We start from the raw sequence: 27,829 nt of genomic DNA, 5'->3' as shown, positions 1-27,829 counted from the left end.
CCTCCTCAGCTGGCGTTGGGGCCTGGTTTCTCCATGGCCCTGGCTCCTCTGTCCATCAGCGGAGCCCGCTCCAGCACTGGCTGCTCTGGGGCTGGGAGGTGCGGTGGGGCCTGGCTGCGTCCCTGATCCAGCCTGGAGCGCCTGGCCCAGCCTCGTGCTTTCTCCTGCAGGTTTTTCCTCATGTGCTACATGTTCGTCAACCTGGCATGTGCAGTGCAGACACTGCTGCGGACACCCAACTGGCGGCCCCGCTTCCGCTACTACCACTGGTGAGCCAGGACAGGATGGGACGGGGCAGGAGCAGATGGGACAAGGTGTCCTGCCATGCTCCCGGGCCGGGGACCCTGGCACTGCTGCAGGGGCCAGGGCGTGCTGACGGCATGCTGCCTTCCGCAGGACCCTGTCCTTCCTGGGCATGAGCCTCTGCCTGGCACTGATGTTCATCTGCTCCTGGTACTACGCGCTGGTTGCCATGCTGATCGCTGGCCTCATCTACAAATACATTGAGTACCGCGGGTAAGGGTGGTGGCGGTGCCACAGACCCTGGCCAGCACTGACAGCTTCCCCTTGGCCCCTCAGCCCCTTGCTGTGGGCTGCTCAGCTCCCCCAGGCTGCTCGTCCTGGGCTGCTCTGGGGTGCTGGCGTGGTGCTCCATGGGCAGAGCTGTGGGCATCCCTTACGTAACTGCCGGTTCCTGCAGGGCAGAGAAGGAGTGGGGCGACGGGATCCGGGGGCTGTCCCTGAGCGCAGCCCGCTACGCCCTGCTGCGGCTGGAGGAGGGGCCCCCGCACACCAAGAACTGGAGGTGAGGCTGGGCTGGGCGGTCCGGGGCAGGGGCCAGCTGGGGCACGGGCGCTGACGGCAGTACTGTCCTTCCAGGCCGCAGCTGCTGGTTCTGGTCCGCGGGGATCAGGAGCAGAACGTGGTGCACCCGCAGCTCCTGTCCTTCACGTCGCAGCTCAAGGCTGGCAAGGGTCTCACCATCGTGGCCTCCGTGCTGGAAGGGACCTTCCTGGACAATCACCCGCAGGCTCAGAGGGCAGAGGAGGTGAGAGCTTCCCACACCGGGGTCACTGCCCGGGCCAGGCCGGGCTGTGCCAGCAGTGGGTGCCCACAGCTGTCCCCAGGAGCCCAGGGGCATTTCTGCCCCGTGGACAGGGCTGGCGGCCCTGGCTGGCTGGGAGAGCACTGGGGTAGTACCCGGCAGAGTCCGGACACTCCATGCTTCATCCATGCTGGGGGCACCATGGGGACCTCCAGACACCTGCCCTCCTCCCCAGACACCAGAGGCACCAGCACCAGCTGGGCACTGGTCCCAGTCCTGGCCAGCTGCTGCAGGGTTTGGCATGGCACAGCACGGCACAGCGCAGCACGGCACCGTGCCCAGCCAGGGGCTGCAGTGCTGCTGGGCTGAGCAGCCCCTTATCTGCCCTGCAGCACCCACAGCCGCCACAGCCCCAACCCTCCCCACAGGCCCCCATGGCCCCAGTGCCTGGCAGGGTGGGAGATGGGAGCCTTTCCCTGCCGGAACAAGAGCCCTCCCCACCCCCCCACACCTCCGCACCAGCACATTAATGAGATTAAGCCCTCAGAAGCAAACAGTTTCTCTCCCATGCCGACATGTTATAATTTCTCTGAGTAAATAACTCTAATTGCTGCTCTGCCGCCCGTCAGAGCCCTGGCACAGGAACACCGTCCGCCCGGCACGGTGCGGAGCTGTGTGCCAGCTCCGCTCACCACCGGGCCTCGCACCTCCTGGCCTGCAGCTGCTGGCCTGCTGTAGGGCATGGAGCCCTGGGCACCCCACGGGGACTTGCACCCCACAGCCTGCACCCACACCCTGCATCCCGTACCCCACACCCCACATCCTACAGCCTGCACCCCGCGTGGCCAGGCTGCTGGCCAGGCTGCGGCTGCCGGGGCTGGCAGCTGCTGTGCTGCAGCAGGTGCCCGTCCCGAGCCCTGCAGTGTCTGACCCCCGTCTCCTGCCACTAGTCCATCCGCCGTCTGATGGAAGCGGAGAAGGTGAAGGGCTTTTGCCAGGTGGTGATCTCCTCCAACCTGCGGGACGGCATGTCCCACCTCATCCAGTCCAGCGGGCTGGGGGGGCTACAGCACAACACGGTGCTGGTGGGCTGGCCCCGCAGCTGGCGCCAGAAGGAGGACCACCAGACCTGGAGGAACTTCATCGGTAGGCACCGCGGAGGGTGGGTGCCACTAGGCTGGTGGAGGGGCTGTGAGCCGCCCCAGCTGATGTGGCCCTTCCCCTCCCAGAACTGGTGCGAGAGACCACGGCTGGGCACCTGGCCTTGCTGGTGGCCAAGAATGTTGCCATGTTCCCGGGCAACCAGGAGCGGTTCTCGGAGGGCCACATTGATGTCTGGTGGATTGTCCACGATGGGGGGATGCTCATGCTGCTGCCCTTCCTCCTGCGGCACCACAAGGTAGCTCGGGACACACAGTTTGGGGCAGAGGCCAGGGCTGGGGCCGGGACCCTCCCCGCTGAGCTGTGCCCATGCCTCCCTTCCTTGTAGGTCTGGCGCAAGTGCAAGATGCGTATCTTCACGGTGGCGCAGATGGATGACAACAGCATCCAGATGAAGAAGGACCTGACCACGTTCCTTTACCACCTGCGCATCACTGCAGAGGTGGAGGTGGTGGAGATGGTGAGTGCTGGGATGGGGTGCGTGCCGCAGTCTGGGATGCTGCTGTGGGAGAGCCACACAGACCCTGCCATGGGGGGACACGCAGCACCACGGGGACATGAAGCACCACGGGGACGACACACAGCTCCACAGTGGGACACAGCACCACAGGGATGTGCGGCATCATGGAGACACACAGGTCCACAGACACATGCAGGGCCAGACTGGGAGCAGTGGGTGCAGCTCAATCTGCCCCATGGTTACTCTCATCCCTCCCACAGCATGAGAGCGACATCTCTGCCTACACCTACGAGAAGACACTGGTGATGGAGCAGCGCTCCCAGATCCTCAAGCAAATGCACCTCACCAAGAATGAGCGGGAGCGGGAGGTGAGGATGCAGGACAGCCTGGGTGGTATCCAGCCACTGTGGTGGCTGTGCTGCCAAACAAGCTTCCCCACAGCTCTGCAAGCTCATCCTGCCAGGGAGCTGGGGCTGCAGGCTGGGATCTGCCTGGCCAAGCCCTCTTCTGCCCCGCTCCCCTGGCTGACCCCGTCCCGCTCAGATCCAGAGCATCACGGATGAGTCCCGTGGCTCCATCCGGCGCAAGAACCCGGCCAACACGCGCCTGCGCCTGAGCGTCCCCGAGGAGCAGGTGGGCGATGGCGAGGAGAAGCCGGAGGAGGAGGTGAGGGACTGCGCCAAGATGGGGCCTGGTCAGGCGGCTGGCCCTGGCCCCTGCCCACCGTGCCCCTCTCCTCTCTGCAGGTCCAGCTTATCCATGACAAAAACGCCACCACCTTCTCCAGCAGTTCCCAGTCCCCTGGCGACGAGGTGGAGACGGCCCCTGAGAAGGTGCATCTCACCTGGACCAAGGAGAAGTCTGTCGCTGAAAAGAACAAGAGCAAGAGCCCTGTCAGCCCCGAGGGCATCAAGGACTTCTTCAACATGAAGCCGTATGGCCCCACATGCTGCTACCCCATCTCACCCGTGCCCCACATCCCTGGCCATTCCTGTCCACCCCAGCCAGGCGGGTGCAGGCAGAGCCCTGGCAGCACCAGCTCGGTCCTTGCTCTGAGGGGGTATCTGGCAGCCTGGGTGCCCTGAGCTCACTCCTGCGGAGGGGCTGGGTGGGATGTGGGTTGGGGTGCCCTGTGCAGACCTGTGCTGGTGAGGGACAGGGTGCCTGGGCAGCATGTGCTGTGGGGACTTGGGGTGTGCACCCAGCATGCACGCCCGGAGCTCATCTCTTCTCTCTCTCTCTCTCTTCCCCCCCTGCACCGGCCCCATCGTGCTCCTGGCAGGGAGTGGGAGAACCTGTAAGTCTGGGTTTGGCTGGGAGCTGGGTCCCAGGGCAGGGGTTGTTGGGCCACCGCTTGCAGGGCAATGTGCCCAGAGCCATCAGGGTTGCCCCCGTGTGTGAGGGCGGCTTGGTGTGCTGTGGCAGCTGCTGCCAGTGCAGTGCTAGACAGCTCACCCGCGTGGTGTGCGGGGGCCGTGGCTGCCAGTCCCTGTGCAGATTTTGCGCGCTGTGCAGTGCCCATGCCGCGTGCTCCCTGTCTGCCCTGTTAACGCTGCTGGCAGCTTCCTGCAAGTCTGGGCTTGGGCACCCACGGTGACACTCATGCTGTCGGCTCCTGCTTGGCCCCGAGTAGCCATGGTGTGCTGCTGCCTGTGGGCACCATGCATGGCCCTGCAGTTCACAGCTGCCAATGTGGGCTCAGGGTCACCAGCAGCCATGACAGGCAAAGCTTGCTGCACCCCAGGCTCATGCTACAGCTCAGCCCTGGACCCTCTGGGGCTGGTTTGGGGCCAGAAGCTGGCTGTGCCTGGCCCTGTACCCACACGTGCTGTCACCCCCAGGAACCAGTCCAACGTGCGGAGGATGCACACGGCTGTGAAGCTCAACGAGGTGATCGTGAAGAAGTCCCAGGACGCCAAGCTGGTGCTGCTGAACATGCCGGGGCCTCCCCGCAACCGGAAGGGGGATGAGAACTGTATCCTTTCCGTGGGGCTGCTGCCTCGCTGCTGGTGCCAAGACCCCTGTCTGCAGTGGGGGCTGGGGGACAGAGGGCCACAGCTGCCCTGAGGCTGGTGGATCTTGCAGTGCCAAGGGGCACAGGTCTAGCGCCTGAGCCCAGACCCCCCATGCCTCCTGCCCCCCGCTGGGTCCGACAGCCGTCGTTGGCACCAGCCTGCCTTTCCGGCAGAGCTGACACATGCAGGATGGGTGGTGGGGCCATGTGACACTTGAGCATGATGGCATATCACAGGGGTGAGGGAAGAGATCCACAGGGCCTGGCTGCCTGCTGGGGCAGGCTCAGCCACGGTCCCTGTTGCGCAGCACCAGTGTGGGTGGCTTCCCCTGGCTCCTTGGTTCGGGCCTGGCCCATCAGCTCCCAGCTCTGGTACAGAGGTGTCGGTGCTGTGGGTTCAGGTCCCCGGGAGCGGGGCCGGGCAGGGATGGTGCTGGGCTGTCCCCACGCTCCAGTGTGGCGTTGGTCCTCCTTGATGGCCATGCAGACATGGAGTTCCTGGAAGTGCTGACAGAGCACCTGGACCGAGTGCTCCTGGTGCGCGGTGGGGGCCGGGAGGTCATCACCATCTACTCCTGAAACACGGCGCGTGAGAGAGGTTTGTCTGCACGCTGAGAGCCCCGCCACCCCTTTGCACCGTGCGCCTAGAGGCGAGGAGGGAAGGCCTGATGGCAGCCGGTGCACAGAAACTTCACCTGGTTTTGGCCGTGCCCCTGATCTCTCCATTCGAACTGCAGCACCAGATCTTCCGGGAGCATCCAGCACCAGAGCAGCTGTTCCTCATTGCAACATCACAGCACTGCTGTCCTTGTTTATATATAAATATATACACTGTACCGCGGACTGAGCACCAGAGCCCAGCGCTGCCGCTACCACCTGTCCTTGGCAGGCCCAGCCCCACCGCCAGCACTGCTGCTTGCAGCCCCCAGCCGGGCAGGAGGGTGGCTGTGCCAAAACGGGCGCCTGGCCCTGCCGTGCCGCTACCCCTGCGCAGAGCTCGGCTGGACGCGCCTGTGCCCAGTGCCCACCCGCTGCTCACACCCTGCCTCCCGCGGAGGTGCTGGGAGAAGAGAGAGGCCACCAGCACGCTTTCCCCGCCGGACGCTCCTCTTCCCAACTCCGGCAGTGCCTGGGGCTGCCTCCCATGGCGCTGCCCCCCCGGCTGCCCCTCGCCAGAATGGGCCTGGACAGCCCCACCTCGCAGCTGCCTTGGTGCCGTCCGTCTCTGGAGGCTGTGGGCCGAGCTTGCAGGGATGCAGTGTGATGGTTTGGAGGGGGCAGAGGGTGGGGGGCAGCCACGGCGGGGTCAGATGCTGGAGCGCAGCACTCCCGCAACAGCACGAGCCCCTGCCCTGGAGTGGATGGGGGGTGTTCCCTGTCCCCCTCCCCACTGAATCCAGGCTCTCTCTGCCCTGGTGCTCTCCTGTTGCTTGTGCCACAGTTGCGGTGTGGAGCTGCAGCATCCGGAGCCAAGCAGAGGCCCCACTGTGTGCGGTGTGAGCCAGAGCTGCTCTCTGGCTGCTGGAGCTGTGTGGGTGCCACCGGCCCCCCCAAGGCATCAGCGCCTGCTCTTGGCCTGGGTGCAGTGGTGGCCCAGCCTGGCCTGGTCATCAACCCCCACCACACTGCAGCAGGGGGCACCCGGGGCTCTCAGGCCCCCTGCGCTGGCCAGCCCTGCTGGTCGCAGCATCTGCACGTACGTCCGGGTCCCCCATGCCCCGCTGTGCTCCCTGCTGCTCCCCAGGGCTTTGCTGCTAAGCCAGCCCCAGGCAGTCGCAGATGCTGCCGTGGGGCTGTAGTAAAGTCCAGACCTATGCGTAGTTTTAACATATGCAAAGTCTGTTTGCCTGGTCTGACAGGGCCGGACCCCACAGTGAGGGGTGGCTGTAGGGGTCTCACCGCCCCCCCCCGGTGTCATGGCACTCCCCCACGCGGCTGGCCAGGGCGGCCCAGGCACCAGCCACATGGCTGCTGCAGCCCGAAGCCCGTCCCGTCCCGCCAGCCCGCGCAGCGGCAGGCAGCCCCCACGTGCAGGCAGCAGGGCACACCGGGACAGTTCAAACACGTCTTACCTTTGGCAGCAGCTGCAGGGTTGCCCCCCGTCGTCGTCCCCCCCCCAGCATCTCTCATGCCAGAGAAACTGAGGAGCTTTTAACAAACGTGAACGGTTCCAGGAACCACGCAGGAAGCGGTGCCGAGGGCAGCCAGGGTGCCCACGGGCGCCCGCCCTGGCCCCGTGTACATAGTGTACATAATACAGTACGTGTATTTTTAAAGTGATCATATTTATGTTAATAGAACCAGATGAAGTCTATATATAGAGATCTATATCTATTCTGAGAGATGCAGGGCTCTGACAGCACCAGGCCGTGGAGACGGAGAGCCAAGACGGGTTGCTCCTGCATGAAACAGGCACCCATCCGTCGCGCTCAGTGCTCTGGAGCGGTGGTGAAGGCTGCAGCCTTCCCCGGCCACTGGCAGCCCCTGGGAAAGGGCCAGGTTGCAGGTTAATTCTCTTCTCAATTTAGCTTCTTCAGGGTTTTCAGGGAAAAGAAGTCACAGACTTTTCTGAACTTGTTTCACAGCAGATTTGAGCTTCCACTCGAAGTGCAGCCTGCTAAGAGTTGCCCTCTCCTGGCAGTGCTGGCTGCTTTGCGCCAGCCTGGCCTGACGCAGCAGCGCTCTGACCCCGGCCAGAGCTGAGCCTCTGTGCTGAAGCACTCGCCTCCTCGGCCCCCCCCCGACGGCTCCCCAATGCCTCCCCACGCCGCAGCAGCCCCTGCGCAACCCACAGCCCCCCAGTCGCCACAGAGGGAGCGGGCGCTGCCGTAGCATCCCCACGAGTGGCCTGGCAGCAGCTGCCTCCTGCCTGGCACGGGCAGTCCTGGCTGGTCCCAGCGTCCAGCCCCCTGCCTGCCCATCACTCCTGCAGCTGAGAGCGGCTGCACTCCTCCGCTCCTGCCTCCCTGAGAGCAGGAAACTCCCTCTGCACTAGACGACTCCAGACCCCGCTCCCTCTGCAGAGCTCTTCTAGGTCCAGGCCAAAGCTATGTGGGGCTGCTTGGATAAAAAGGAGTGTGGTTTTTGTGGGTTTTTTTGTTTTCTTTTGTTGGGTTTTTTTTGGTTGTTTTTTTTTCTGCTTTAAGATACTACTTGGACACACTCCCAGACCAAAACCAAGCCCAAAACCAAGCCCAAAACCAAGCCCAAAACCAAGCCCAGCTGCACATCTGTGCCAGCTCATACCTTGCTCCTACATTTCCATCGTTCCCAAAGTGCCTCCCTTCTCTCCAGCAGCCACAGCCAGACTTTCTGCCACGATAGCTCAGCTACCTGCACGGCTGCATTGGTCTGTGTTGCAGACTCTGGTGTGGAAGGTGGTCCCAAGGGCATGGGGAGCTCGGCATTTACAGGAGGTAACTGTGAGGGTGAGCCAAGTCCTGGTTTCAGCATGGGAGGTCCGAGCTTGATGAATGGTGCAGACGCACAGGGCGGCACTCTCCGGTCCCGCCACTGTCTCAGCCGCTTGGGAACTGTTGAAAGAGCAGGCAGGCATCCATGAGTGAAAAGTTCCTTTAGCTTTGGGAAGGGCAGAGCCACGGGAACCAGGATTTGCCAGTGTCTAGCTGCTCTGCCCCTTGGATCTGGTCCTATGCCACCACACACAAGCTCATGTGCTGTTTCCAGCCTCCCAAAATTATTTGAGGCACTTCTGCAGCAATGGAGGAGGCATGCATAGCAGCCTGCCCACTCATCTCATGTGCTAGCACCATGTTTGTTGGGGCTAGAATGCTTGCCAGCTGCTCTGCCTCTTCAAAAGATGCCACTGGCTCCCTGCAATCATCCACTAATTACAGCTTGGCTATTGCCCTGCCGCACCACTGCGCTTACAGCTGTGGGTACCGTCCTGCAGCAGCAGGCCTGGTCCCCTCCCGCCCCAGCGCACGGAGTAGGTCAGCACCAAGGGCCCAAGTGGAGAGATGGGTTAGGTGCAGCAGCAGCCACCAGCAGCTGCCTCTGCTGAGGCCACAGACAGCATCCACCCTTGGTGGCATCAGGGCAAAGAGCTCTTCCTTTGGACACAGGTACAGGGTAGCAGGGAATGACATTGGCTGCCAAGCAGTGGTGTGAGACCACAGGCCAGGGCATGCTTCTCTGCTGAGGGGTTTGCTTCATCGCCTCCCCAGCATCACCAGCACATCCCATTCTCCCTTGGCATCACTTCAACCCCCCACGGTAAAGCCATGGTCCCAGCTCCCCCAGGGAGCAGGAAGGCAAGCCCTTTCTATCATTACCGCTGAAAGAAGGTGTTCCCCCTCCTCATCCTCCAGCAAGAGCAGGGGCACAGTTCTAGACAGAGGCAGGGCTGCCTCAACACCCCTGCCAGGCAAAATTTGGCTGTGGCAAGAGAGGTGCTGGTTTCCACAGCGAGTTCCCACTTGCCGTTGGCTGGAGAGGGCCAGTTTTAGCAGACAGCACTGCATGTTAGTTTACAAACCCAGCCCTGCACGTTTGGCCTCCGTGAGTGTTCAGTTTCCCCATGGAGCACCCTTCTGCTGTTCCACCTTGGTGAAGACAGTGTCCTCCTCCGGTAGACATCCAAGTTCCTCCTTGGCACATGCGCAGACACATTTCGGTTTTTGTTCCAGACAGGAAGGTCTTGACCCCCCAAGTTTGTTTCACAGGCAGGCTGCTGCCCGGTGCAGCACTGAGCAGACATGACCCGCCAGGAAGGTGGGATGGCAACGTGGCCCACAGCAGGTGGGGAAGCACGTGAACCCACAGCTTGTGTTCGGCAAGCATGCAGCACCGGGCTGGCAGTGGCGTATGCTCCAGTTCCTGCTGCAGGAGAGTTGAGCGGGGAGCTGCCCTACCCCCGTCAGCTGGGCAGCTGCAGGCCCCTGCACACAGCAGCAGCAGCAGCAGCAGCAGGTGGCTCATGTCACTGCAGCCGCCAAGGCAACAAGCCACAAGACAGCAGTTACAGGAGATGCAGGCAGCATCCAGCCCGGGTCAGCGTTGGTCTGTGGCCAGGTAAGAGGAAGGACTAGACACTGCACAAGGGTAAGAGTTGCACTAAAAGAGTCAAGACCCTCCTCTGTGTAGCAGGACTAAAAACTAGCAGAAAGACCAAAAGGTCTATTTGCTGGTTACACCACTTTCTGTGCTACATGTGCAATATATTTGTTATGAATGTTATCACAAAGTCAGTTCATTCAATAATCTTTTAATCACTGTAGCTAGTGTTCTACGTTCATTCAAGTGACTTTTATTCGAGTGCAATATTTCAATTAGACATGTAGTAACCTAGTATGCTTTGTGTTTTAGAGAATCTGTGTGCAGAGCAATGCAATTAAGTTTAAAACCTTGTAAATAAAACAGGTGCAAACCAAAAAAAAAAAAAGTATTAGGCTTGCATTTAATTTCTGTGAGTGTTTCAGTATTGTGCATTAGGCCGCCTCAGTACAGACCCAGTGTTCTCTGTGCAGGTATTAATGGAGGAGTGGCTCCTTGGTTGTTGAATGCTCCCTGTTAATGCTTTACTGCTTTAACTGTACTCATTTTTCTAGATTCCTGTCTGCACAAAATGCAATAAATGATTTTATTACACCCTTCACTACTTGCACGGGGAGTTTTCACTCGCTTCCAGGGTCTCCACGACTATTTTGCACTTGGCTGCTACCACTTCTGTAAAAAGGAGCAAGTCACCATGAGGAGCAGCAGGTTGCAGAGGAAGCAAAACATCAGGAGCAGAACAGCCCCTCCCAAGTACCATAGTGCCCATGTTTAAGTTCATGCAAATTTCTGATCACCCCAGCAAAGATGCTTTACCTGTCTGCAGGGTTGTAGAGATAGAAAAGGGGATCTAGAGGAAAGATGGAAGACAGACATACTTCCATCGAATTTCAGGTAGTGTAGTAATGGCAGCACAGAGTCAAGGAAGGCCAGTGCTAAATGCACAGGGACTTGTAGCTTAAACTTCACGCGGCGCCTGTACAATTAACAGCAACTGCAGCACAGACACCAGGCCAGCTCGCTGCTGGCCTGAGCACACTCCCCCCCTCCCACCACCAGAAGCAGGAGAGGCTTCAGACCTCTCACGCCAGCCCCTGCCACACACTGCTCCTGTGTGCAGGTGCCTCAACACGGGGACATGGGGTGGGCTGCTCTGCCCAAGATTGTTCAAGTCCACTGCGTGAGAATGAGTATCTGTGAGGTACTTCAAAGTGTTATAAACGGAGACAGACTACAATATTTTCACAGTGGGTCAGTCAGTTTGTACACTTTTCGCTTAGCACCCAGCACTCAGCAATGTCTGACACAGCTTATCTGGAAGAAGAAAGTAATGGCAAATGCAGTGGAATAATGTATTCCAGTAGTACTCAAGCTGTCAAGTGTCAAAAATGCAACAAAAACATTTTTCCTGCCTTTTTATTAAAAAGTAATGTCCTCTTGTTAACAGCACAGAGAGAAAAAAAAAATGCTACAACACAAACCACCTGGGACAAAGAAAATCCTCTGCTCCAAGAACACTGCTTTCTTAGTTTCTTTTGGTTCTCTGTAGGAAGCCTACGGACTCCAAGAAGGCCGTGATGGGGAGGACCACTTAGTTAAGAGATGTTTTGTGTTCTGGTATCAAAGTATGTTACTGGTTAAAAACATGGTGAAGAATCACTGCCCTATTTTCCACTCAACTGTCCACTGCAGCTACCAAAGTGTTGAAAAAAATGTATAAAATTACGGTATTGCATCTTGGCACTGCCTCTCCACCTTAGATAGACAAAACACCAATTAACAGTGAAATAAAGTTTCAGAGAGCAGACATTCACCACCTAGTAGCTGGCTGCAGATATTCCCAAGGGAGCACCAGCAGCACACCAGTATGGCTGCAGCTGAGCTGTTGGGCTACGGTAACCAACTGTCCCAAAGCAAGATTATAAGAAAAGGAAATTTATACGCCAAATTTAACAGATTGATCTTAACGCTGACTACTTGGTGTAGGAAAATTGACAGACCATTTGAAACCCCTGCCTTGGCTGGAAGCTCTTGTGTTTCAGATCTGCCACAGTACTCAGACCAAAGCTGCCAGTCCCTGTGAGCTGGGCAAGCGTCCTCTGCCTCACTCTGCCAGGATATGACAGTCCCAGCTATGGAAGGACCAAACGGCACGGTCCTGCGTTACTGAGTAGTGGTCAGGCATGTGCTTCATGAGTTCAGCTGCCAGCACTACCACTGTACTTTCCAACTGGCTTATATACCATTAAAAAAACAAAAGAAATTAAAAAATCCAAAGAAAAATAGTGCCCATTCCAAAAAGGTGGGTCTCCAAGATGGCCTAGTCAGGGTACTGCTCTGTTCAGTCCCATGTCATTTCTTCACCACTGACCCAAAACTATACTAAGACCATTCAGCGGGACCAGACTGCTCCGCAATGTGAAGATGCACCAGCTACTGGAATTGAGGAAAAATGCAGAAGGACTGTCATTGCAGCAGCTGCTAGGACTGGACAAAACAACCAATTATCCAAAGCGGCTCTTAGTACATCCTGCCGCTGAGAAAACAGAGCATACTTCTTCAAACACTGCTAACCAGACCAAGGTGAGGAAGGGCTGCGCTAGCAACAGTCAGCAGCAATGCCACTGGGGGTACACTCTCTCCAAAGCAGAGAGGACATGGATATCCAGGGGCATTTGTCCCATATCAAGGACAGGAGACTCTTTAAACAGCTATAAGTATGGAATGGCAAAGGGAAGGGCAAAGGGCCTGGCAGCTCAGCTTCAATAGTGTCGCTGGTAGGAACCGATAGGTTGCTGGGTTGAGGTCCCTGCTCGCCCCTGGGCCACGGTTTGGCTCACTAGGTGGGAGAGTGCAGGACCACTCTGGATAAGGGTGTCCAAGGCTTTCTGTACACTAGGGTTGTCAAAGTTGATACCGGAAGATACTGGCCTTTGAGCAGGTACATTACCAGGTGCAGGGAGGCGATTTTGGTGCTGACCATAGAGCGACTGAGCCTGTGGAGGAGCTCCAGGTCTTGGACCTGCATTTCTTGAAGGGCCTTGGAGAGCAGGAAGCTGCGTGCTTGGAGTCTGCAATCTCTGCTGAGCCTGGTTTAAATTTCCAGCACTCATCTGGGCTGACCGGGCCTGACCGCTGGCCACGTTAGAAAAGTTCTGGTTCGGAGTGCTGCCTGAAGTGCCCGCAGAGGTTGCAGAACTGCTGTTTGCGACAGCAGCTGCTGCTGCTGCCCCGCTGTTGAAGAGACTGAGGATTTTTGCTTGAAGCTCCTGCTGAGGATTAGAAGAGGACACTGGAACAGAAGGAGCAGAGACCAGAGGCTGTGAACCCTGATGAGCCTGAGAGCTTGGAAGGCTGGACTGACTACCCAGAGATGATCCTGAAGGTGCCCCCAAAGACTGTCTTGACAGGGATGCTGGGAAAGAAAGGAAAGAGGGTTAAAGCTCTGCAAATGCCCTTGAAGGGGCACCTAAATAAAATTAGTGAAACAGTTACCAAAGACACAAGCATCAATGAATTCCCACCCTTTGAACAGAAGAGCTGCACCGCTCTGGGGAACCCAAACTACTCAGCAGAACCGTTGCCCTTCATGTAGCAGCCAAACCAGTTATGGCAGTCCTGCGGTTTCCCTGAGAGAATCCAATATAAAAGTTCTTTCACATCAAAGACCTGAATCATCTCAGGACTCACAAGGACACATACATCTCAATAAAATGAGGCACTGTGTGAGGAAGTTATGATGCTAGGACTCCTCTGCAGGCCCAGGACTGTTTTTAGGTCCCAGCTCAGAGGGCCCACAAACCGTATGATTAATAGCCTTGTCTGTGGCTGAGAAACTTACCCTGCAGAGAATCACTGCTTCCCCTCAGTAACCGTTCCTTCCGGTCTCTCAAGTAATTAATTACTTTATCAGTCTCCTCAGCAGTTAGATAGCGATTGTCTGCCAGCAGGTTCAAGAGAGTCTGAATCCCTGGAGGGTGACCTCCTCGGACACCCTCCTCCATGGGGGGTGGGCGCTCCCGCTCCTGCAGAACAGCTTCATCTGCCATCTTGGCAGCCTGCCGGGCAATTTCCTCACGCTCCTTCTCCCGTGACTCTGTTTTGTAGCGCTCATAATTCCTTGCCACCAGGACCATGGCATCAGCTTGGGGCATGTTGCGGTGTTCTGCACAAGGAACAGAAACATCTTAAGTAAGCCAAAGTGACATTAAAAGGAGTTGCCTTGCCTCATGCACACCAGCACACCTCATTCAGTATGCAGGCACCGCTTTGGGATTGCGAGCGTAGACTTGGGAAGCTTCCTAGGCACACAGTAGCAGTTCAACTTCCTCAGCCAACAGAAGGCTCAAGGATATCACCCAGCAAGGCCACCCTTTTCTTCCATAGCTGAGGTGTCTGAGAAGATACCGTATCAGCCCAAGAAATGTGTTTCTTACCTCTCACCCAATTAAAAGGGAAAGCAGCTCCCTCTACCTCTCACATAAATTCTCAAGTGCTCCAAGAGGAGACAATTACAGCCATTCTACTGCTAAAGCCTTGGACAGATCCAAAACTTGCCCTCTGAAGGCTGCTAAAGCTTCCCAGAGTAGGACAGCAACAGGAATACTTTTTGGTTCTGTACTGCCAATGCCTTAATATAGTGTGCATGTGTGCAGGAGATGGGGAGGAAAGAAGCACTGGCTCAATGTCACATTGCTGCTTATGTTTACTACACTAGGGCAATAAGCAGCAACCAAGTTCTTCTGTAATACAACAAATAACAGTCAATTCCAACTTTTTTTTTTTCCCACTTGCCTTTTGAAGTTTTTGAGGTCATTACTTCCACCTCACAAAGCACAAATGCAAACATTCCCCTGAACACAGATTTAAGCACAGAAATCAAAAGAGAAGGCCTTTACCTTCCAAAAAGTGCCCAAAGCTCTGGGCACTTTCCACACCTGTGGACCATCAAATCCTGCCACCCTTCTCCTTGTAACAGGAAGCTGGGGTTCATTTTAACATTACTCATTGCACAAGTTGTGAAAGAGTTCTAAAACTAATGTGAATGGAAGGGTGGCCACGTGCAGTTAAAGTGAGCATATTTAATCTCTAGAAAGATCTGTGGACGAGGTAATGACTGGGGTTCTTACCAGATCTGATACACCATTAGATCCAGTAAAGAAGAACAGAAGCTTTGGTGGGAGGACAGGTGTTAAACCAAAAGAGTTAAGAGTTAAAACCGAGGGCAGTGGAAGGCACAGTGAAAGTTAGCATGAGCTGTGTTTCAGCAGAAAATGAGAGAATCCTGCTATCACATCAGCATCCAATGTTAAAAGAAACCAGGCTTCTTCAGTCATTAAGCACACAAAAACCAGTGACTCTGCATTCAGAAGTTTACTATCCCAGATGAACTTCACAAAACATTACTTGAGAACACAATAAGGGAGAAATAACCTTTGAAAGCTCTATTGCGGTCAAACAAGCCACCTGGGTAAACAGAGTATGTGAACAGGCCTATGATAGGAGCAAAAGGCCGCTTTCCAAGATCACATTCTGACAAGATGGTTTTTTAATACACCTACCCTCATGCTCACAACCACCAAGTCACCCGGAGACGTAAAGTGATGCGACAAGTGTAAATGGCGCTAAAAAGGTGGAGCACATACACTAAATCACTTTATAGTTCTATCTTTTTATAACTCTTCCCAGTTTCAAGATCAGATCTTTACCTTGACTGAGAAAGTTATCACTACTCTGTTTTCCTTAAATCACATTTGGTTTTAACATCTGTCCTGTAATTTGTCACATTGCAAACACTCTCTTTGAGAGCAACAAGTGATAAACTGAGGTTGGACTGGTATTACTCAGAAGTCTGCGAAGGCAATGCAGTCATTTCTAGAGCTGGGTTTCATGACTTGGCCTAAGATGCAAGAGCTGGTGATGTTCCCTCTTGGCAGAAATTAGACAGTCCTTTTGACAAGGGACAAATACAAGTATTACAGAAGCTTGTAAATAATGATATTCACATTTATGACATGGTGTCAAGTCATTAATAACTACTTATGTCACAGCAAGGGCGAACTTTGTTCTGTGTGATTCTCCTTGGAAGAAAGTGTTCTAAAGCAACACTTTGAACGCTTCAGAATGACCACAGAGTTATACAGCCTACTGAGACCTCAGTACCTTGTGGGGTGCCAAACATGATGTTAACAGTGCAAGACCGGTGAACTTGATGCTGCTGGGTGATGACAATGGCAAAAGGAGACCCTCCTCTGCTCACATCGTCCAGGGCTTGCGTCAGTGACATCTCTGTGTTGAGGAAGATCAGGTCCACTACCATGCCCAGATCCCGCACCTTCCGCCCCACTGACTCCGCGTATTCCCTACCACAAAGCAAAGCCATCAGAGTTTAACAAGTCAGTCACATACAGAAACAAACCCTGGCACGCTCAACCCTCTCCATCATCTCAGATTCGTTTTTCTGATGGCTTGCCAAACTTCATAATGTTTAACAGGACAGTATTAAAGCAATCTCATTACAATAATATAAAAGCCCTTATTTTGATGTGAATCAGTCATTTCAGTTTAACTGAAATAAATTACAAATCAAGCCTTAGCTTAGCTGAGAAACAGTGTTTGCAAAGGGATTTACACTATTATAAATTTGTTTACATATAAATGTGTTTAAACTGAACTCATTAAGTGAGGTAATTTATGCCTGCAGAGATCTAAGGGGTACAGAGCAGAGCAGCCAACCTACAGAAGTCAGTTACTTGGCTACATTCAGGATCTTAACTGTTCAAATGCGCCCTACTCATTATTGTCTTGCTCTTTCGTTCTACTAGCTGCTTTCTGCTCTAACCCAGTATCAACACAGCATCTACGGATCTACTGTTCCTGTATCCACTGTCCTGCAGACTTCCCATTCCAAGTACAAAGCATAGCTCACATGGCTGAGCTTAAAGTTTTCAAGTCTTCCTTTAAGCTCACTATACTCAGTACCAAAACTGCAATACTGACTGCCTATGCATTCTGTGAAATTTAGTCTGTGTGCAGCCACACTTTTTGAAAGACGTTCAATTTATCATCTTTGGATGCGAACACCATAATGGTGACTAAAACTGTCCCCCCCGCCAACTCTCTTTTTAAGGATTTGTAAGTTACACCAATCATGTATCTAAGTAAGTTGGGACTCATCTTTCAACAGGTCTACAGTAGACGATAGCAATGCTTCAATATCCAAGATTTATTAACATGCTCTACCTCTTAAGGTTTGTAGCTGTTACAGACCAAAATGATCCTTAGGATATCAAGCTGATCCTCTTGCACAAAAAAATTCTCCCTCTATCAAGTACAATAATTTGTGATTTATTAGAATATCTTCCAAAGATTTTTAGTCACCAAGGGATAAAGAACCTAAAATATCCTTTCAAGATTTGTTCCAATAGGTAATCAACTCCATTAAAAGCAAACCACAAAAGTTTAGTTCTAGTTTCACCACTTCCTTTGTTCCAATTTTCTGTTCTGTCATCTACCACCAGATCAGGCAAGCGCCAGCTCTCTTTCTGCCTCACAGATATAGCAAAGTTAAATAAAAGCAACTCTTGATGTTTCTTCCAAATGGCTAAGGAGACAAGGCTTTAAATTTCACCTTGACAAACCTTTTCTTCAGAATCCAAGCCAGATCTATGATTTATTTACGTATTTGTTATTCTTTAATATATTTATTTGTAAAGATACAGACATCAGACTGGTGCCATCATTACAGCCTCCCTCCCACTCTACCAGGCATAGGTGTACCCCCCTGTTCACAACACAGCGCCCACCCCATTACCTCAGGAAGTATTCAGGCTGCCACATGAGATCACCGTGGTTACTATTTACACATGCTTTTGATATAGCTCATGACTACTTTCAGCAATGATTTTATATTTCTTGCATGTTGGATTAATGGTAGTGACTGGTATCCGACCTAGTAACCAATCTGACAGGAGCTCTGAAACGAACACCCCCACAACTCCATTCTGACAACTGCTCTGTACTATCTGCTGCTTGACACATATTAATAAGATCCTTATCATTTAACCAAAGAATAACGAGTACAGGCCACTATAACCTGTTGCAACAGTAGGCTGACATGAAGAGTAGGTAGAAAAGCATCAGGAGAAGGGCTAATGATAGGTGACAAGAAAATAAAAGTAAAGCACAACATGCAGCATTTTTCCATCTCATCAACATATATTCCCAGAACAGCAATAGGAGCTGTAGCTTTCTGAGGGCTCTAAAGCCACATTCCTCAAGAGTAACCTGTAAGACAAACAGTCTCAAGGCAGGACTAAGTTTAATTACATTTTCTTCTACCATACAATAATAAAATTGGTTGTAACTAATTTCTTACTTTGTCTGTTTATTCACCACTATCACAGAACAATCTACAGGTCTCTCTGCATCAAAACGTCTCTTGATTTCCTCGTAGTACTGACGGTACAGCTCCTCTCGGCGCCGCTCCTCACGCTTCAGACGGTCTGAAAGCAAGCCACAGGGACAAAACAAATAACACCCTTTGGACCTGCTTGGAGTGTCACAGAATGCAACACGCTTGGCACTACAGGCATCTCCTGCATCCTCCTAGAGGGAAGATGTGAGTTTGCCCATTAAAATGTCACAGGTACTCACCTTCTGAATTCACTGGTGCTCTATCGAAATGCTCTTTGTAACGATCATAGTAAGAGTCATCCTTCCGCCGATAGTAGTCTTCAAGGCGAAGGTAACGGTCATAAGCTTCATCTCGTCTGCAACATTTACAGAAGCAGCAAGGGTTTCCATGCTCCAGCACAATCTCAGGCAGTAACCTTGGCCAGTGCATCACACACAGACCTTCCTCAAGTTTAATTTCTGAAGTACCCACCTGCTCCCCACAAGACACAAAGCAGGCACCCAACTGTCTCCAGCCAGAGCAATTTCTTTATCTTAAATGCCTGACACCTCTCAAATCAGTGCAGCCATAGAGGCAGGAATGTCATAAAACCTGTGGAAATTACCTGTACAAAGGGTCCCGAGGGTCTCTCATATCCCGTGGATCCCTCACATCTCGTGGATTCCTCACATCCCGTGGATCCCTGTATCGATCGTACAGTGGCTCCCGTGGGTCACGAAGATCTCTAACATCACGAGGGTCCCGCAAGTCTCTTGGATCCCTGATATCCCGTGGGTCTCGCAGGTCCCGTGGGTCCCTGTGGTCTCTGGCATCACGCATGTCTCTAGCTCGAATGTCTCGAGTGTCTCTGGAATCTCGCCCGTTTCTACCGTCCCTGCCATCTCTGGGGTCTCTCCGTGGGCTCCCCCGAAGAGGGGAGCGGTCACGTCTGGCATCTCGACCATCCCCATAGGCATATGGCTCTCTGAGGAAAACACCAGGGAAATTCCATTAGACTGCTAATGACACAAGTACTGTTACCCCTAGATCTCTTACCTGAGGTGCCAAAGCGACACTTCTCTCAGCAGATGAATCCTCCCTCCTATCCCACAGCAGCAAGAATTGCCCAAAAACCCTATTTGTTGAGGCAGCCTGGAGAAGCTTCTTAATTCTAATGTTTATTATAGCCAAACAAGACCCAGAAGGCTCCTTAATGGAGCATCATTAAAAGTGTAGAGCACCTGTGGAAGAAGTGAACAGGCACCTCAGAAACCATCATTTCAAAGCCTCTGGCTTTCACCATCAGCCACAGATCATCTACCAAACATGATTTTGCAAATTCTTTGAGAGAATTCAAGGTGCTGAAGCCTAATACGCACAAATATGCAATAGCCAGGAGCATTCAAGGGATCCATTGAATTCACTAGTCAATGACAGCAGAATACCTGAAATAGTTTGTTATTGGCATATGATTAAAAAAGGAGCTTGTTGTGACCAAAGACACTGTAGTTCCATGTTGTGGTTGGGTTTGTGCTGCTAGCAGAAAGCAATGATAGCTACCATCGTGTCCTGGATTTGAAGGGACAGCTTCTGTAGAAAGCCAGTCTTACGTTTACGACGCCACACGTTAAGAGGGTACTAAACCCAACCAGCATGGCATCCCCAGCAGCAACAGGCTTCACCACCACATCTGAATGATCTCATTCAGACTTCGTACTGTGCTGTCTTCAGAGGCAAGGAAGAATAACATTCCAGTCTTCATCTTTTCCCAAAACAGTAGGTTTTTTTCCAAGTTATATTTTGTTTTCCAGAAAAAACCCCATGATTTTCACTGTAGTCTAAACCAAACATAAAAAAATCTTGCAGAGAAACTACTGAGCTTCACATGTTTGGAATGTTCTTTCTCCAAGGTACTGACAATCATTGGGAAAAAAAAAATCAGCTTTTCGAATCTTTGTATTTCCAAAACTTGACAGACTTTTAGAGTCTTCTCCAGCCTAATCTAGTTTATGAAAGATAAGCAGAACATAAGTCTGCTTCCACTACAGAACATCCACATAGCAGCCACCTGGAGAGAACAGTAGGAGCAGCGAGTCACACGTGCTCAAGTTCAGTGTCAGGTAGAATGGACAGTAACAAGATGGATGTACAGATTCTGTGTGTGGACTTTGGTGGATGGACACCCAGCTTTGCTGGGGGATACACAGGAGCACTGGTATTCTCTGTTGTTATGTCAGATACAAAACGGATCTTGGGACAAACTACAGTGTTGCCACCAAGAGCGTATATAGCCTCCTCCTGTAAAAGAAACACTGTATTTGCACACAAACAAGTGTAAACTTCTTCAGCCTCTTGGACACACAAATCTACCATTTGTTTGTGATCTGCATTGAAACCACATCCCATGAGATACACACGTCATTGCCCCCTTCCCCCCAGTCTACAAGGAACGATGGCAGAAGCTCAGGGGAAACTTCTGATTTGCTCTAATGGATATTGGGTAAGCGATCTTTCTGTAGCTGTAGGACTATAGAGCAAAACAGCCAGATGCAGTGTAATTGTTTGGCATACGACATTTATTCCAGCTGGAGGCGGGGTGACCAGAACAGGCCATATTCATTATCTGCAGAGACAAAAAGATCCAGAACGAACAACGCACAACTGCAACAGAAGTACAGACATGGCGCGGGTCTCCTCTGTTCTTGCACGTGCATCGCTGCCCTGTTGCTTTCAATGGGCAGCACCACCGCGCAGCAGGCTTCTGCTTCCAGGCCTCTGTCATCACAGATGGACTCCTGCAACATCAGCACCACTGCCCACATCTGCTTGGGACTCACCACTCTGGTGGCCCAGCGCTGCCGTCTGTGGCACTGCATGGGACTCTGCTCTCCAGCATCAGGAGCTGTCATTCACATGCCTGCAGCGTGGTCCAGAGTCCATCATCCACCGTCAGTGCGCCTGCAGCCCTGCCCAGGGCTCTATGCCCATGACTTCATCGCCACCCATGCCCAGTGCTGCTTGGGACCTGGCCCTAGTAACACGGGACAGCCACGGTGTCTGCAGTACCAGCTGGAATCCAGTGCCTGTCACAGTCTCACCAATGCCTTCAGCAGCCATGGTGGTAGTCCAGTCCACAGCGCAGTGCCCACTGCACCACTGCTCACGGCTCATACACCTCCAGTGTTCCTTAGGGCCCATGATATGGGCATCTGCTCTTGCATACATGCAGGGCAATGCAGGTCCCAATGCCCATGGCCTCAGTGCCTGCTGCTTGTCCCTCTGCAATGTGGTCTGAGGACCAGCACTCATGGCATAGGTGCCTGCCTCTCACACCTGCAGTGCTGCCTGGTGCCTTCAGCATTACACACCTGCAGTGCCACTGAGGCCAGAGATGTGCCATCAGTGCCTGCTGCTCATGTACTTGAAGTATTCTTGGGGTCCTCATGCCAGCACTGAGCACACCTGACACCGTTCAGGCCCAAGGCTTGCCACATCTGTAATGGGAACCCCCAGCTGTGTGCCCGAAGCACTTCCTGGGTGATGCCCACACACTGGTCTCTGCAAGTGCATTTGGTCCTGTTCAGAGTTAAGTGCAGCACATACAAAAGATCTAGATAATGCCAAGGATTGCAGCTACTCATTCTCTGTTTTTTAGTGGTAGATGTCTTGCTAGTTGCACTTTTCCTTGTTTTTAGTAATTTAACAGGTCAAGTTAGTACAGCACATCAGACACATGAGAGCTTGGTTACCTTCAAGTCCAACACTCCTTTGTGTGGAAAGCTTTACAGTATAGGCATAGAAGATGCACACCTTATACCAAACTGTAACCGCAGCACGTCTTCATGCGCTCCCTAGTAATGCCAGGAAAGGAAAGGAAACTGAAGTTGTCTTCCTGTGACAGGACAGTCTGTGTCTTCTCCACTTGCCTATGATTTCACACAGAGAAGACATGCAGGAGCTGCACATGCTGTGCCTACCGAGGGGTGGGAAACCAGAAGCTGGCAGGTACCCGTCACTAAGTGTACAGAAGGGGACTGGTTCCAGGTACTGACAACGCAAGCACACATGCAGACGGGACAGTGCAATAGAGATCTTTGCTCTATCTTGTGCTTTGCTCGCGTGCTCTTTTCAAGTCTCATTTCAGCCCTGTAAGTATTCGACATCAGAAAAGGCAAGATCCTGAAGTCCTCTGCAGCATGGCACTGGGAATGCTACAGCCCCCAGGCGTCCTCTAGCTATGCCTGAGCTTCTCCGATAACTTGAGGCAGGAGCAAACATCAAGTGTATTCTTCCTCACAAGTCTCTTACAAACTGTGCTGCAAAACATAACGTTTAGCTGTAGTAACAGCAGCAGACACAAGGTTTCCCTCATGCCTCCTGAGGTGTCAGTGCCAGAAAGGCTCTTAGAGGTGGAGCAGCCACGTCCCAACTGTCTTGCTTGAGCATCTCCATTTGACTGGGGAGGTGGTGGTAGGGAAGAGACACAGACATTTAGCACAGGCTGCCGGGCTTATGCCCTAAAAGCCTGACCTTCCTAGTATAACTCACTGCTTCCAGGTACTTTACCTTCGTGCCGGACTGGACCTTGATGAAGCCTTATTCATATTTCTTCTTTCCACTGCTTTATTAATATCTGTAAAGAATAATCAACCCATCTGTTCAATGCTATGGAACAAAAAAAAGATCATCAGCACAATTCAAACGAAAGCAACTTAAGCTCAACAACATCCAGATGGTGTAAGAAAATCCATTCAGCAGAGAGACATTGTCACTTTGACAATTTTTTATTAAGTTTAGATAGTACAATGTAATGAAATTTTCATGGATTTCTCTGACTTCAAAATAGGGTGGACAGCCTGCGTGAAGTTTTAACCCTCTATATTCAGGCCTACATCCAGACTCTTCATTCCATAACAGAACCTCTTTCTTCTGCAGTCTATGAGCAAGCAGAAAGCGACTCATGGACTCTAGGAGAAAAAGCAGAGTCTGAAAACCTCCGAGAAAGGAAGCTGATGGGCAGCACAGTCTTAAGTTCACAGCCAGTCCTGTTCAACGGAGCATGCCGCTACCCTTGCTGAAAATAATCCAAGGGTTCTCAAGTGGCACAGGCAACTGCTTTCCAAGGGACTGCTGCAGCGTTAAGTTGTACAGCCTTCACCACTGAGGAAACAGGATCCAAGGAGCCTGAAGCATAAGCTCCTTATGAAGTCAACACGGTGCATTCAAAACACCACTGTTAACATGATGCAAACTGATGCAACAGATCAGAAATTTTAAAATTGGTTGGCTTCTGAGCACCTCCATGAAAACCACCATGAAGTTAAATACAAAGTAGTAAGAGAGCTGAAGAAACAGAGTCTTGTCTGCAACCAGAAAAAGTTGCCCAGATCTGGCAGGGACCCATATTGTTCTACTGTGAAGAAACAAAGCATTCTGTACCAGCTGATTGAAGATGAAATAATGTACTGGAGGGGGGCAAGAACAAACAGAAATGACTTCAGGTGTTTTACTCTGAGTGCCTTTTAAAGAAAAGAACAAACCAAACCTATGTCCCATCTGCTTCCTGAGAATCTATCGACAATTAAAATTTCTTATTAGTTATTTACATTAACTACTTTCAAAGCTCTTACAAGAGAATAAACATGCCACAATGTCTTTAGGCAGACTCAGTCTTAACATATTCTGTTAACCTCCCAAACTATCCTTCATTACTTTCAAGACTAAAATTAGAATTAAGGGATTGGTTCTAATTTTTGCTCTTGTTGTCAATCAAGCAGCATGTTCTCCTTTTTTAGGGGGAAAGGCAAGTGCAATCTGAACATCAACTACAAATGCAGCATAACAACATTCACAGGACCACAAAGGAGGCTCTCCAGGATCAAATACAGCTGCATTGTCTACTGTCACAAACTAAATTTTATGCACATTTATTCCCTACATAGTTTTACTCATTAAAGATATGAAAATACTTCTATGGATTTGTGGAAGTATTAGTATAATGCAACACTGAAGTTAAACTCTCCCAAAGCCTTTTACCTTATTGTGTTATTAGCAATTATATTTAATACTCAGAATGCATAAGTGAAGCAACTGTTCTCCTTGCACTTATATTTTAGTTGAGAATTTTTTTCCCCTTAAAGCGTTATCTTTAAGCAAGACACTATCTGCTTTCTTTGGTTTAAGATTATTTTTATTTTCTGTTTTAAGATGCCATTGCAGAAACCTATTATGATTTTTACACTCAATACCGTACATTTCTTTCAAATTAAAAAATGTATTTAAGTCTGAACAAAAATATTTTACTAGAAGAAAAAAAACACCTTTGACAGGGATCCTTCTCTTGTGCAAAACAAACATGTTTAATAACGTTTTATTTAATGCCAACAGCATTTACAGGTTAAGTATTTGAACACAGACAAAACTTACGAGAAAAAAAAAAGTCTTCTGTCTTGTAGGATTTTGAGATGACAGGGCCACTGTAATCATACAGTGTAACCTTCTGAATAAACACAGGTGACAAGAGTTTCTTGAATCACATTCCTATCTCAAGTGCAGCAGTGGCATTGAACTAGCGCTTATCTTTTAGCAAAACATCCAATTGGAATTTAAAAGTCTTCAGAGCACAGAAACCACCAAAGCTCCAATAAATTATTCCAGAAGCAAATTACTTTGCTGTTAAAGAAAACTATTTGTTTCCATTTAAAGTCTTGTCATACTTATGCCTACTAGATTAAAACTCACTTATTTCCAGGTCTGTCTGTAACACACCAACCACATCACTCCTATATCTTGAGGCTTTTGCTAGGGCTTGTTCTTCAACTCTTTAACCCTTCTTCAGGTTTTTCTGAGGCTTCTCCAATTTAGCATTATCCTTTTTGAACCAGGCATACCAGAACTGAACACAGTATTCCAGCAGCAAAAAACCACAGGTACCAAAACCTCCCTACTTACAAATCTGTGTTTTGTACAGCTAAGGATGACAAAAGCACTCTCGCTGGGTGTAGATCTTCCTTTCTGGCTTTACTGAAAGCTCAGTTCTGCCTGCATCCAGCTCAGGAAGAAGTCCAGGTCATTTCATCATCAGTGACTCAGTCTTCATTATTTCATTCTTTTTAAAACGTGATTGTGTGTTTTCTTTCCAAGTCACTTATAAAAGCACTGTATGGCCAGGAATAAATTTTTTCCAGAACACCACTCAAAGCCCTGAGCAATTCCATCTATATTACACTGAGATTCACTTGAAATCCATTTAGCCCTATGTTGTTTTTAATTGTTCTAGTTTCTAAATCAAATCAAACATCCTACAGAAGTCTTTTACATCAACACTGCTACTTTCAGCCATAAAAACCTGCAGTATCATTAAGAATAAGTTAGTCTGACAGGATTCATTTTGACTGGCATTAATTAATTCACTTTTCACTGGGTGTCAGGTGAAAGACCCTCTTTGTTTTCAGGGGCTGATGCCAGGCTCATCCCATTTATGCTGCCTGTTGGCACATCTGCAGTGCTCTGCTAGGACCCTGGCAACTCCCTAGTTTTCCAAGACTTGTGGAAAAATAATAGCCGAGGAAGGTCTTAATTTCACTATGCCTCATAAATGTTAGATTTAAATTTTTTTGAGAGGTCTAGTTTTGGCAGCTGCTTTACCTTTTTTAGTTTGCTACTGAAATTAAAACTATATTAAAAACACCTTCTGCCTCTTCAAAAATAGACAGCAGAAACATTATCTGAAAACTAGGTGGTCCTTTCCAGTTTGGAATTTTATCATTTCTGGACAATTACACTTTAGCTTCTAAAACAGTCACAGTTGTTCCTATTTAAGCTTCTAGACTTTGACAATGCTGGCCATAATTTCTTCTTGTATCCTTCTACGCTCCTTGTCTATTTGCCTCCATTTCCATCTTCAGGCTCCTATTTGCTACTGTATACACACCTTCCCACAAGTCATTACTCCTTTCATTCCTTCCTAAGTCAAACAATTTTTCTTTAAATTAGCATAGGCTTACTTCAAAAGTAATTTTTTTGCTTGCATTTAACAGATTACTCTTAGATTTCTAACCATTTATTTCTGTTTAAGTTTGCTCCCAGCATATTTAGCAGAATTATTTTCATCTTTATGAAAATGGCCTTTTTAAAGAACCTAGTATTTATAGCACTACTTACAGAGTGATTTCACATGTGCAAAAAAATCCAAGTTAAGATTACTTATCTAATAAGCCGCTAAGTGCTTTCCTCTGAAAGTCTAAGTCCGACTGCTCTGAACATGTCAAGAAGCCCAATATTGGTTTTCAAATGTTTTTACATCTATGTGTATGAGGTTTCAATGACTGCTTTCCAGGGCTTACATGTTGAACAGTTTCTTACATGGGGGAATAGTGCTTTTCGAATACTAACACATAAAAATAAGGTCAGAGTAAGACCTACGTAACAAGAGAAAACACTGCAGATGAACCACAGAGCACTTACAGCAAATAACTCAGAAGACAAATACATACCTAGTAAAACTGATTTTAGACCAACGCCAGGCAAGTTTCACAAAGTGATCTTTCCAGAGAGCTTTAAAACAGAAGCACTCTTTCTACCAGAACGCATGCTAGGGTCAGTAGGAGAGCACGGATCAGTTTTCCTTACCTAATCTATACCCTTTATAAAGGCGACCCTTCTCACCATCCAGAGCGGCCTGGACATCTTCTAGACGGTCATACTGCACGAACCCATAGCCATGGTACATGCTGAGGGCTGGAAAAGTTAACAGCAGGGCAAGACCGGTTACAACTAAGGGACAGTACTAACCCGCACCCAGGCCATCACATAACCCCACCAGATGAACAAGCAAAGGGGCTCTACCCAGAAACAACTAAGCAAGTTTTGCGGGAAAACCAAATCTACCAGGATCAAAATGCAGAACTTAAACACTCTGGAATATATTTCGTAGATCAACTTCCTTCTGACAAGGCAAAATACAGCCCACGAAGTAACTAAGATTTGGACTATGAAGTCACTTGAAAGATTATTGTAACATCACACTGCAACCACAAAAGCTAAAACATAGCTCATATATACATATTATATTTCAGCTGTACTGAAGGAATCACTTCTTCAGAGAAAATGCAGGCAGAGAAAATTATCATTAAAAGGTCACTTTTTAGGAACAACATTAGTCACTCCTCTCACCATCATCTAATAGCATTTGACAAGCATGAAAGTTATATTTCTCACTGAATTCCCAGCCACAAAAAGGCATAAGATAATATACTAACCCCTGATTTTGCCATATTTTGAAAATATCTCTTCCATTTCTTCACGAGTCATGTGGTCTGTGGGCAAATTGCCGATAAAAAGTCTTCTCTCTAAATCCTGAGGATTGGTGCTGTTAGTGAAGTCGCTCTGTTTGATGCTATTGCTCTTGCGTCCTCGAGCCATTTTGCTTTCGTTCCAAATCCAACTCTTCGCAAAAAAGAAAAACGGCCATGCATATAATTTCAATCCATGACATTAAAATTAAACTGGAACAAGATTAAACTTAACAGCTTTGCAGACTAGAAGCCAACTGGGTCTGCTTGACGCAAATTTCACTCCAGAGAAGTCTTAATACAAGGGATACAGAGGCCTGGCAAAAAAGTAGACCGCAGCATTTTGGTTCAGCTTTTCTGTAATACTGAAAGGTAGTAAATCTGATTATTTTGCAGATAGTTTAGAGTTAAACCACTAAAACTTGAGACACAAATAAAAGTCATT

General features: G+C 50.3%; 2 protein-coding genes across 3 annotated transcripts in view; one reads left to right on the top strand and one right to left on the bottom strand.

Annotated features, from left to right (window-relative positions):
• SLC12A5 (solute carrier family 12 member 5) overlaps nucleotides 1-5,259 on the top strand; it is a gene marked incomplete at both ends in the record, with an annotated part of 29,183 nt that extends 23,924 nt beyond the window's left edge. For both annotated transcript variants that reach the window (XM_082007245.1, XM_082007246.1), the window contains 13 exons: nucleotides 171-269; nucleotides 397-516; nucleotides 701-805; nucleotides 880-1,048; nucleotides 1,996-2,191; nucleotides 2,275-2,444; nucleotides 2,535-2,666; nucleotides 2,927-3,034; nucleotides 3,210-3,332; nucleotides 3,413-3,600; nucleotides 3,949-3,963; nucleotides 4,508-4,641; nucleotides 5,168-5,259. In XM_082007245.1, the coding sequence (XP_081863371.1) occupies nucleotides 171-269; nucleotides 397-516; nucleotides 701-805; nucleotides 880-1,048; nucleotides 1,996-2,191; nucleotides 2,275-2,444; nucleotides 2,535-2,666; nucleotides 2,927-3,034; nucleotides 3,210-3,332; nucleotides 3,413-3,600; nucleotides 3,949-3,963; nucleotides 4,508-4,641; nucleotides 5,168-5,259 (1,651 nt within the window). The remainder of the gene's footprint in view (nucleotides 1-170; nucleotides 270-396; nucleotides 517-700; nucleotides 806-879; nucleotides 1,049-1,995; nucleotides 2,192-2,274; nucleotides 2,445-2,534; nucleotides 2,667-2,926; nucleotides 3,035-3,209; nucleotides 3,333-3,412; nucleotides 3,601-3,948; nucleotides 3,964-4,507; nucleotides 4,642-5,167) is intronic.
• A 7,199-nt stretch (nucleotides 5,260-12,458) lies between these two features.
• NCOA5 (nuclear receptor coactivator 5) lies at nucleotides 12,459-27,532 on the bottom strand (the record flags this gene model as incomplete). The annotated part of the gene is made up of 9 exons (XM_082006995.1): nucleotides 27,352-27,532; nucleotides 26,723-26,830; nucleotides 22,658-22,724; nucleotides 18,717-19,076; nucleotides 18,352-18,467; nucleotides 18,074-18,200; nucleotides 15,859-16,058; nucleotides 13,538-13,861; nucleotides 12,459-13,111 (listed from the first exon to the last, which is right to left on the bottom strand). The coding sequence occupies exons 1-9, from the start codon at nucleotides 27,512-27,514 to the stop codon at nucleotides 12,459-12,461; spliced, it is 2,118 nt and encodes a 705-aa protein (XP_081863121.1). The 5' UTR covers nucleotides 27,515-27,532.
• Between the last annotated feature and the right edge of the window lie 297 nt (nucleotides 27,533-27,829).

This window comes from Phaethon aethereus (genome assembly GCF_964289735.1).
Source record: "Phaethon aethereus genome assembly, chromosome: 16".
Classification (NCBI taxonomy): domain Eukaryota; kingdom Metazoa; phylum Chordata; class Aves; order Phaethontiformes; family Phaethontidae; genus Phaethon; species Phaethon aethereus.
This window is presented reverse-complemented; position numbering and strand designations above follow the sequence as displayed.